The 12,131-nt window shown below is 45.8% G+C and overlaps 1 protein-coding gene across 1 annotated transcript in view; it reads right to left on the bottom strand.

Moving 5' to 3' along the window:
• Window positions 1-12,131, bottom strand: part of ADAMTSL3 (ADAMTS like 3) — a 676,817-nt gene that overhangs the window by 656,535 nt on the left and 8,151 nt on the right. The window contains exon 2 of the mRNA XM_073653131.1: window positions 4,243-4,337. Coding sequence (XP_073509232.1) covers window positions 4,243-4,332 — 90 coding nt within the window. The 5' untranslated portion in view covers window positions 4,333-4,337. The remainder of the gene's footprint in view (window positions 1-4,242; window positions 4,338-12,131) is intronic.

Raw genomic sequence — 12,131 nt, 5'->3', positions numbered from 1 at the left:
GCATGGCACACGGACCATGCGCGTGTCGTCCGATTTTTAAGCACCCATCTCATAGGAAACTCGACATCAGCCGAATACAGTAAATTCACAGGGTGAACAGTCAGAACAGAATAGATAGAAAGATGTCAGTGAGATATATAATTAGCGAAGTGCATGTGTAGTTTACTCTACATGTATTTAGCTAATAAATATAAAATTAAATGAAAAAAATGGCGTGTGGTCCCCCTTATTTTTACTTTACCAGCTGAGGTTAAGCAGACAACTGAGGGCTGGTGTTATTATCCTGGGAAGGGGACAATATCCATAAAGGTTCCCAACCTATTAATATCAGCTCACAGCTGTCTGCATAGCCTTTACTGATTATTAAAAATGGGGGACCCCAAAAAAAATGATGTGGGGTCCCCCCTATTTTTAATAACTAGCAAAGGCTAAGCAGACAGCTGCGGGCTGATATTAATAGGCTGGGAAGGGGCCATGGATATTGACCCCCTCCCAGACTAATAGCCCTCAGCCGCCCCAGACAAGGCGAATCCTTTTGATGCGCCAATTCTGGCACTTAGCCTTGGCTGTGCCCACTTGCCCTGGTGCGTTGGCAATTGAGGTAATGGTTTTAGGGTTGATGTCAGCTTTGTAAGGTCTGCTGATATCAAGCCCAGTAGTTAGTAATGGAGAGGCATCTATAAGATACCCCCATTACTAATCCCATTGTCAAAAGCAATAAACACACACACAGAGAAAAATCCTTTAATTGTAAAAGGCACTCCCAGACCCTCTGAGATATTTCTCATGCTGCGGATAGTTCATACCCCGACGGTGCGATAGAGTCTACTGGGGACCACTCGGTAGCATTGCCTTTCCAGGAAGATTTTGCAGAAACCCAAAGAATTGTTAACTCTTTTAGGATTATGGAGGCTTCCTTTTTTCTTTCAAGAGCCTCAGGACTTTCTGGGAGAGTTGACAAATATGGTTAATCTTATAAATGAAACAAAGCTTCTCAAAGCACACACTGCACACAGCCAAAGCTGCAAGTCTAAATGGCCAATGAAAGTTCAGTGAAAATATATTCTGTGATGCAGGGGTTAAAAAAGTTATTTGTAAAGATTATATGGGGAGCAGGTGCATATGGGCAATTTATGGCTTCTAGTGGTATAAAGATGGTTTCATCACTGCATTTCTGTTTAACTCTGTATGCCCTCTCATTAGCCTCTCCTCTTCAGTTTCATAACGCCTGCAATTTCAATTTATGACTTCATATCTGGATTGTGTTCTGAGCAATACAGCAGGCAGGTTATCCTGGGGCTCCAATGAGCTCAACTCTCCAACCAACCAGAAAAGTCTGCCTCTCTACCAGCGTTCAGAGAAAATTATGTCAGGAGGGGATGCTTAGACTCAGACAGTCAACATTGGAGGGGGAAGAGAACAGACTGCATAAAAGTCAACACAAAGTCCTTCTGAGAGTGATCGAAATATGCTTTTAGGTTCATAAACGGCCTTACTTTTCAATTCTGTGGTGAGCAGCATTTTCTTTGACAGTTGCACTTTATGATATGTGTATGAATAAGTATTTATCAAATGGGAGATTTTGAGAATTCCATAAAGAGGTTTTTCCACTTTCATTTAATTTTTGAAAATCTGATTGATAAAATAACAATAACACTGCGTTTTCACGTTGCAGCCGAGTTGTTTTTGCAATTGCAGCAAAAACGCATTACCTTGAGTTTCTAAAATCGCATCAAAAATATTGCTACCGCAATCACAGCAAAAAAAATGCAAATTGGCCACAATGTGTGAACACAGCCTTTACCCTTATTCACGCGTCAGTTTTTTGTACATGTACACAAATGAAAACAAACCAATTTTCATCAGTGGGCTGGATCCAATTTTCTTCTGTTTTTAGTCTGTTTGTCCTTCTTTACCATCCATGTGTCATCCAATTTTTTTGTTTGAGCCAACAAAAGACCTTTTTGTTAGCAAACCCTTTGATTTGCTATGGAAAGATTGGCCCACAAATGAAAAGGCCCTTATTTATTTATTATGCTTTGCTTATATAATACCATTAATTCTGCAGCGCTTTACAGGCATTATCATCACTGTCCCCATTGGAGCTCACAATCTACATTCCCTATCAGTATGTCTTTGGTGTGTTGGTGGAACCCGGAGAACCTAGAGGAAATCAATTCAAACACGGGGAGAACATACAAACCCTTTGCAGATGAACACAGGTTCTAGAGAGGAGTGATTAAATTTGAGTAGAATTGAATTCTACTCAATTTTTGCAAAAATCTGCATCCGCCAAAATGCCAATTTTTTTTATTCACTTTTGCGCTGATTAAGGAAACTAGCGGCTGCCAGGTGCCATTTTTTTCTCTACCACAAAATGGTATTAAAATGTTAAAGAATTTAAAAAAAAAATCTTATACTCAACTTTCCAGCCCCTCAGCACCTCACCGCCACTGGTTTGGTCATCATCGCATCTTCGGACTTAGGATCGGCGTCGGCAGCGGTGAAACCCCCAGGCCTAGGTTGGTAGGCCGAGAATTCTGGGTTTGCTAGGTCTAGGAGGGTTCTATGCATGCGTCCCACAGCAAGATGTATGATGCGGCGACCTTTGTGGGTGCATGCGCAAAACCTTTCTGGGTCTGGAGGTCAGTGATGAAGTGAGTATAAGCATTTTCACAATTTTTTTATATATTACGTTTATTATGCTTTGGGGTCTAGAGAGACATTCAATAAGGGACATTAAATTCTAGAAGAAAATCTTCTCTGTGAATCGAACTTCTGGGGAAAAAAAACACGCGAATAGATACATTTTGCACTCATCGCTATTGGTAACATGCTCTATCTATGCAAAAATTAGAAGACGTATGAGAAACTCAGACTTGTTAATGGGGTCTAACAGACATAAACATTGTGAAGCAGTCTTGCCCCAAAGGTTAAAATAAATTTAGGCTGTTTTTTGGGGATTGTACTTGACAGACTGTAAATTGGTTTAGGTTTTGCCGCAGGCAGGCAGCAGTGTTCTCATTCTAGGCCTAGATTATTAATGAGATTGATCTAAAAATACATTTAGATTTCTTTAAAGTAAAAATTCTACTTTTTCTACAATTAGATAGCGCATGTATTGTGCTGATATATACAGTAAGAAATAAAAAATAATTTAACAAAAACATAATAATTAAAAATACCCTAACATTTGGTGTACACTACTCCTATACAGACATATATGTCTCCATAGTTACAGACTACAAACAATGTGTGTAGTCTGATGCTGCAGTCAGGTTTCACTACTTTCCATCTGCCACCTAATCTAGTGATTGTATGTGAGAAGAAATGAGAAACACATAACTACAGGCTCATACTACACGCAAGAGGAGTCTCCTTTATTAAGTTTCAAATCCATTACCTTTTGTGTAACAGTAGTAGTGAAATTTTCTGGCACCTCACTATGACCATTTGTGAACATGCCATGACAATTCGGTATAATACAGTTAGCTTTGAAGATAGTATATCATGATTTAAGCCATGAAACTGTTAGTATTCAACATATCATAAAAGTAGACCGAGACTGACATTTTTTTATAAGGAAGAGCTGGCATTAAGATCTGAGGTGTTGAAGGTGGGCACTGTGAAAGGGCAGACAAGGCTCGCCACAGGGTTTGATTACGATAACAACAACTGCCTCAGAAGTCTTCATATGAAACATCATTTTCTACTTGGAAAGTGAACAGACCCAAACATAGAATTAGCTTTGTCTGTAATTGCAACTTCAGAGTTTAATGTGGGGGAGGGGCTGTTCATTTTGGACGTTACTCCAAATCAGGGACAACAATGAAAATGCCACACAGCAATATGGCACAGATCTCTGTCTATTGGCATCAGGAACATGTATTTTATGGAAGATTGGTCAGAAAGAACTTGAAGACTAACATTTGACTTATCATCTAAACACAAAACAGACATCTTGTAGGCCGAATCCAGCCTGTACATTTTGCTTTTTATAAGCAACAAGCCTACTTAAATGCTCAGTCTTAAACTTTTATCAAGATCAGAATATTACAAAATTGTTCTTTATTTCAACCTTATATGCACAATGTAGTATATTCATAGTGGGTGTGGAAGTAGAAATGGCTTTCAGAACCAAACCTCTATGAGGGCCCACCGGTTGTTGGCCCCATGGTGCCACAAGTAGGGGCAGTCATATGCATTATCATCATATTGTACTCATGCTGTGCAGTAATTTACCTGACATCTTGAAGACTTCAGTGACATCATGATCCACAATGCCAGCAAACGAGAGGCCATCTTGTAAATGTTGTCCCGCCTCCACCTCATGTAGACTTTAATATAAAAAGAGAAGTGTCACTCATAGGCATTTTTAGATGAACATCGCTTAAATCTGGCAAATTCCCCTGATAAGCAATTGTTCACTGCATGAATCATTAACACCTGCCACAATGACTAAGAAGGACAAAGTAAAGTAAGGCAGGCCAAATATTGTAGAGATAAGCGCTATACAGCTGTTCACACATAGTAAACACAAATAGATTAATTCATTGACCCTTCACTGAACAAAAGTTAGCGACCATGAGAAGTAAAAATCTAATCTTTGAAACACTTTGGACTAAGTAGGTGCCACATATAGTAGTACTTTTTTTTAAAACGATTTCAGCTGTTTTTTTTATTTAATAGGGGGTGGGCCACCTAAAAAAAAGAGTGGCAACAGCATTCTTCAGACTTACTCCCCTCTGACACCATTCGGCAACACAAAGTAGAACACTAAGCTTGGGATTTGCTTCAGGTTGCTGTCTCGTTCTACTTTTATGATGCAATCTCTACATGCAGGGGTTAAATAATTTGGCGATCTGCAGCCAAGTCAAAATTCTGGTCTGATTCAAATGAATTTCGAACTAAGGTAAAGCATTCATGTACTGAATGCATCCAAATGATATTGGTAATACAAATTATAATGAATCTGCACAGGATAATCAGGTGGAATATCTGGTCATGCCACATCCCGTAGTGTGTCAACGACAGCTCCATTGTAGAGAGGAGCTTATTCCACACATAGATCTGTGTTGTGGTGCACCTGCGAGTCTTATGTGCAGTGAAGTGTGCAGAGATTTGGTCGACCGACTACCAGGCCAGACAAAATTTGTCTTTTCAGAGAATTGTGTGCAATATTAAAAGGGGTTGCCTGGCCTTCTGATAAAAGTCTGCAGTTACGTCTGAATCCTGACAGCATGCAGTGCGCGCGCTGTCAGGATTCCCTGGAATTGCTGGTGAGAATAGACGGTCAAGTGACCGCAAGTATGTCATTTGTATACTTCCGGCTACATGGTCACATTCTGACTAGTCATGCCTGGCTTCTCTCAAAACAAGTGAATTGAGAGAAGTCAGGCATGTCTAGTTGGCTCATGAACGCATGTATGCAAATTGCATATTTGTGATCAAGTGCCCATCCGCTCTCACTGGCAATAAAGGGGAATCCTGACATCACAGCTCACAATGTTACGATTTAGAAGTCTGCAGCCACATAGAGTGATTGAAGACTTCTACCATAAGACTGGACAAGCCCTTTAAGGCTGAGTGATCCCGACTGTGGGCAGAGACCAGATCCCTACAGGCCAAACTGGAGCAGAGGTAGAGAACAAGACAAAACCCCTGACTTCCTGGCACCCGGGTTACCAAGTTGTGTTACCAAGTGTCAAGACTGTAACCATAAGCTAAACCCAGCCCAGAGTAAAGTTAAAGGAGTTTTCCAAGTTTATTTTTGTTTTAGTGCACAAGCTTGCTCTGTCTAGAAATAACAAAATTGGCCTCACTCACCTCCTGCAGCTACAGCACTGCTGCCCTCGATCTTTGTTGATGGTAAAGTCACAATTATAGCACGTGACCTCTGCAGTTAATCAATGGGGTCAGCAGTTGTGACAAGGTAGACAACATGAGATCTTTAAGACCAGTGATTGGCCAAGAAAAACTGACACTGACCACTGAGACTATTCTAGACTAATGTGCACATTATCTGCAATAGGCCCTATTATTTGTATTAAACTTTCTAATGTGTGGGTGCAAAGGTCATTGTGAAGGGAGTGGGATCAGGGTCCGCTGTGAAATTAGCTATTGTGATTGGCAGCTCCTGTGTCATCAGCTGCATATAGAGGCTATTTCTATCCTGTCTGGGATGATAATGAGACTGAAAACTTTTCCTTAAAGAACAGGAAGCCTAAAATAGCCCCAATGACTATTGTGAAAATTACCAATTTACCAAGTTTTTTTGTTTTTGATACAGCAGGGAACTAGTATTAGGCACTAGTGATATCATCTGTTAGAGCAGATTGAGGACCCTGGACAGTGGATGTTCTCAGACATTTGCCCTGTATCCCCTGTTCTGTACACTGGCACTAGTGGCATATTTCATAACCATAGCATATTCTAGTAAAGTACAGCACAAAGCCCTACTGTTGTAAGCCATGATCAGGGTATGAGCTGTCAGGGTTGGATAATGTAGCCCAGACTGAGCATCCTTCCTCCATTAGGTCAATTAGCTAAATAAATAAAGGACGGTAATAAAGGGAAAATACTTTAATATATCAGAAAGCCCACTCCTAAATATGACTGCAGATACTGAGCATCACTGTGATTAATCACATGTAAAGGAGATTTTCATGAATAACAGGGATATAGAGGCTGCCGGCAGAGCGCTGATTAATGTCGCACAAAGCACTCTGCTATTCCACCTTCTCAATAACATTCCACGAGTCTCAGAGCCTAAAACGCAGCCAGTCTTTTATGTGCACCCCAACTATTGTGGAAAATGGTCATCAAGTCTCGCAAACTAGTATAGTCTAGAGCCGAGAGGGGAGAAAAAAAGATAAGTGAGCCGTCTAGACAAATGAAATGAAAACATATGAGCTTAGCGGTCACTTTCCATTATAAAAAACAACTTGTCAAATTGTTATCTAACCCTGTAATCGCTGCCCACAGGAGATCATCTTCAGGGGCTGGAACGTAACGTGTTTATTAAAAGGATCATATCAGCGTAAGGATTAGGAGAGTCAAAATAAATATACATGGAAAATAATGAGAGCTATTCTTTCCAAGTGTGGCTGCAGAGAACTTTCATTTCCCTCTGGGTCTTAGAAACTGCTAAACTTTCTCTTCACCTGTTCCTGGTCAAAAGTATAACACTGTGGGGTCAAGTCACACCGGAAATGACCACACCAATAGCATTTCATTCCAAATCTTATCTACACAATGCTCTCTACACAAATTCTTTAAAAATATATAAATTAAGGATTCATTTATTCTTCTTTAACCCTAAATGTGACATAGTACAGATACAGAAAAGTGATTAAAAGGGTTTCATCCGAGACATTAAAGGGAATCTTTCAATAGGATTTCAAACCTCAAACTATTTATATGTGTGTCACCCTGGCCTGGATGCCACAAATATAATAAAGCTGTGTCTGGGAGCAAGGGGGAGGTTCTCTGGTCAGGGGAACATTAGCATGCAATACCTCCTGTCTCAGGCCAGTAGGGGGAGCAGGCTGCCCCTATAAAAAGCTGGAACTGGGGGCAGGGTTAGGGAGAACTGGACGACCTGTCTCTGGATTGAGAGGTGTCCCAGAGCAGTGAGGGACAGTTGTATTGCACCCTAAGAGGACGTGTGGCAGTAGGAGAGCCACAAGCCAGGGACAAGAGGTGAAGTACGCCTGTCCTGGCAGATAAAGAACCAAATTTACCAGACTTTGGTGTCTGAGGCTGTGAGGATTCCACGTCCTACAGCAGATAACCAGTCCACAGGGGACTGTACGTTCCTTGGCCTAAGAAGCCCGGAGGTTCCGCCACAGCAGAAGGGACCAGCAAAGCCGTACCAGGCCGGGAGTAGAAAGGAACCCATGTTGCAAACCATACGGGCGAGAGGACACGGTGAGCTCGGGACCGTGGGCTGTTACCCTACCAGAAGGAGATAGCCAGAAGGAGCGCAGAGAGCACGGTAGGCCTACACCCTCACCCTGACCAGGGCCAATTTCCCAATTGCTCTCAGACATCCAGGTCCCCTCCTAGCCGGGACTGTTTGTGGGTCAGTTCACCTGTTCTAGTAAAGACCCTGGACTGCAATCTGTTGTCTGTGTGCTCCTTGCTCCTCCAGCACTAACGGTACTGGGACGCCCTACACCATCACCCCCATCTTCCATTATACTGCCCTGGGGCCGCACTCTTCCCGTGGGGAGTCACACTATCCCAGCTGCATACATCATCAGCCCCAGCGGTCTACCTGGCAGCGGCGGTCCGCACTGACCGCAATCCACGGGTGGCGTAGTCGGACACACCAACAGCGAGTCGCAGACTACCACTGGTCTGACCACCCTGAGCCACGGAACCGGGTAGCCACTACTACCCCCATCGTTCCCCTATTGCCCGGATCCGAGTCCACCACGGCCCAGGGGCGAGTCAGCTTTGGCGTAGTCGGCAGGATAGTAACCAACCCGCCACAAACGGGTATTGCGTGCCTGAAAAAGACTGTACACGTACCTGAGGAGGAGGTTTCCCGCCGTCCGGAGCCGTTTCCCGCCATTTTCAGCTGTCTCCTGGCATCTTCTGTCGGTTCCCGCCATCTTCAGGCATTTTCCCGCCATCGGACGCCATCTTCAGGACGCTGCGCGGGAAGAAGAGGGGCGTGGACGTCCAAACCGCGCGAGACCCGAAGCTCCGCCCCACGCACCGACGCTGCGCAAGGTCCTGGAAGGGAGAGAGAGCGACGCTGACGTCACCAGGACGCGACGCAAGGTCCTCGTCCGGAGCAGCACCAGCGGAGCCGCGGCCTACAGAAGAGGATCGTCGGAAGGTAGGCCACGCTAGGGGGAAGGAAGATGTCAGACACGGAGGCTCCCACTACCACCAGCGCAGCTGCAGCAGCGGTGATGCCATTTTCCCTGCCTTACATCCCTGGAGCGGCCTGGCTGCCTAAGTATTCAGGGGAGCCCCATGCCCTAACTGACTTTAAGGAAAGGCAGTACAGTTTGTTTCAAGTTTACCCCCTGACAGAGGAACAGAAGGTTAGCATACTGACAGGGCAGTTAACTGGCACAGCCCAGCGGGAGGTAAAGTCATGGGCTGCTGAGGAGAAAAGAACTGTGAAGGGTATTCTGGCCCGGCTGCGGGGTACCTTTGACACACGTACCTCCGCTGAAATTAAATTGAGGTTCTATGGATGTAAGCAGAGGACACAGGACAGCATCAGAGACTATGCCCTAAATTTGCAGGAAGCCTTGAGGGCCATCCAACAAGCTGACCCTGGCAGCGTGCAGGATACGGATAAGCTACTAACAGAACAGATTATAGAAGGTCTGCTGTCTAGCGCCCACAGGACCCAGCTGCGCCTCATGTTCTTTCAGAACCCTGATCTGACCTTTTCCCAATTTAAGGACAGGGCCATAAGGGTGCTCCGTGAACCCGCAACAAGTGGTGCTATAAACCCCCAGCGCCCTGCTCTCACCTACCACCAGGAGGCGGCGCCCTCCTCTATGGACTCTGTGGGGGCCGATGCACAGGCCCTGAACCAAGCCTCGTCGAAAGATCTGCATCACCAAGTCCAGGACCTGACCAGGAGCGTCGCGGCGTTGACCAGGACCGTCCAGGCGTTACAAGTGGACTCGTCAAGACCCATCGAGCTGGCTTCAAGTCCGGAGGATGTCCCGTGGCGTCGACAGAGGAGGATCCCGTCATTCTGAGGGAGGCCCACAGACCGCTACCCAGAGGATGGACAGCCCATTTGCCGTTGATGCAACCAGCCCGGACACATTTCCAGGTACTGTAATTTAAACGGGTCCAACCTGGGGCAGAGGGCCAACCCCCAGGCATAAGGTCACCAGGCCCTTATAATTGGCGTGATAAGTACATTGGGGGGTGCCCGGTTTTACCCGTGGTGCTGGACGGTATCCCCATGAGCGCCTTACTGGATACTGGGTCGCAAGTAACCACTATCCTTTATGTACTTTTTAAGCAGTATTGGACTGATGCTGATATAACACGGTATCCAGACAGTGACTTGAGCATCATCGCCAGTAATGGCTTGCCCGTGCCGCAGATGGGTTTCAAGGAGATGACCATTAAAATTGGTAAAGTTGAACTACTGGCACAGGGAGTGATTATTGTGGACCTTGACCGTCGTGAAAGTCACCCTAAAATAACTGTGGGTACTAATGTGATTGAAAATTGTCTTTCAGAGGTAATTGTAATTCTACAACAAGTGGCCGTGAATGCTAGTTCCAGCCAACAGAGAGTCCTCAACAAGGAGATAAAAGCCCTGATGAGACGGCAGCAGGTAGAACTGTCAGGTGGTGAGATCGGTAGCGTAAGAATGAGTGACCCATTCCCCATTTCCATGCCTCCCAAAAGTGAAATGATGATCTGGTGTCGGACTGCAATCGAGTTGAGAGGTAGAGACTACCAAGCCATGGTAGAACCCGTGTACTCAGACAGCAGGCCCACCATTTTGACAGCCCGGGGGGTGGTTGATGTCCGTCATGGGAGGGTGCCCGTTCGCATTCTCAACATTGGGGAGAGAGAGGTACACTTACCCAGGTACGCTACACTTGCCAAACTGTTTGTTGTCGAACACTAAGCTATCAGGGCCGTGGAGCCTTTGCCTCCATCTCCACAGGCGGAGGGTAATGGCTCCCAGAAACAAAAGGAGGACTGGTGCCAGAAACTCCATGTGGGTGCTGACTCCACTCCCCTGCACCAAAAACAAGGAGTCTAAAGGGTGGACCAGGAGTACGAGAGAATTTTTAGTAAGCACCCGCTAGACTTCAGGAGAGTAAAAGGGATAGAACACCATATCCCCACGGGGAGCCACCCACCAATAAAAGAGAGACACAGGCCTGTACCCCCTGCACATTATCAGAAGGCCAAGGGTATGCTGCGGGAAATGAAAGAAGCTGGGGTCATTAGAGATAGCTGTAGCCCCTGGGCAGCCCCCCTGGTTCTGGTAAAAAAGAAAGACGGCACCATGAGAATGTGCGTGGACTATAGACAAATCAACCGTATCACCCACAAAGACGCATATCCGCTGCCTAGAATAGAAGAGTCTTTAGCCGCACTAAAATCAGCTAACTTCTTTTCTACTTTGGACCTTACTAGCGGGTACTGGCAGGTTCCTGTGGCAGAGGCTGACAAAGAGAAGACCGCCTTCACCACCCCGATGGGACTGAGCGAGTTCAACTGTATGCCCTTCGGGCTCTGCAATGCACCAGGGACCTTCCAGAGGCTGATGGAATGCTGTCTAGGGCACCGAAACTTCGAGACGGTCCTCCTTTACCTGGACGATGTGATCGTCTATTCGAAGACTTACGAGGACCATCTGAAGCACCTGGCCGAGGTGTTCGAAGCCCTGGCAGGCTATGGCCTGAAGGTGAAACCATCGAAGTGTCACCTGTTGAAACCGAAGGTCCAGTACCTAGGGCACGTGGTAAGTGCGGAAGGAGTAGCCCCCGACCCTGACAAGGTCATGGCAATCAAGAGCTGGCCAAGCCCCTCGAACATCAAAGAAGTGAGGCAGTTCCTCGGGTTGGTAGGCTACTACCGAAGGTTCATCCCCGGGTTCACTAAGATGGCAGCTTCTATGCAGGACTTCCTGATAGGACAGTCTAAGTCCAGAAGCCAAAAGCCACCCTTCAAGTGGGATAAACCGGAAGAGGAGTCCTTCCGCCAGTTGAAGATGGCCCTCACAGGGGTTGAGATCCTGGCCTACCCTTATTATGGCCAGCCTTTTATTCTCCACAAAGACGCCACTAATGTGGGACTGGGAGCCGTACTGTCACAAAACCAACAGGGCAGAGAAAGAGTGATCGCGTACGCCAGCCGGAAGCTGAGGCCCACCGAGAGGAACCCGGAGAATTACAGCTCCTTCAAGCTAGAATTCTTGGCGGTGGTGTGGGCCGTAACGGAACGCTTCAAGCATTACCTGGCCTCCGCAAAGTTCACTGTGTATACGGATAACAACCCGTTAACACACCTAGACACTGCAAGACTTGGTGCCCTGGAACAGCGGTGAATGGCCCGTCTCTCCAATTATGACTTTGTGATCAAGTACCGGGCAGGCAAAACCAATGCCAACGCTGATGCCC

The sequence above is a fragment of the Phyllobates terribilis genome, unplaced genomic scaffold (genome assembly GCF_046119375.1).
Source record: "Phyllobates terribilis strain yellow unplaced genomic scaffold, ASM4611937v1 Scaffold_11__3_contigs__length_659146591, whole genome shotgun sequence".
In the NCBI taxonomy this organism is placed as follows: Eukaryota; Metazoa; Chordata; class Amphibia; order Anura; family Dendrobatidae; genus Phyllobates; species Phyllobates terribilis.
Note: the sequence above shows the minus strand (reverse complement) of the source record. Positions and strands in the feature narration are given on the sequence as shown.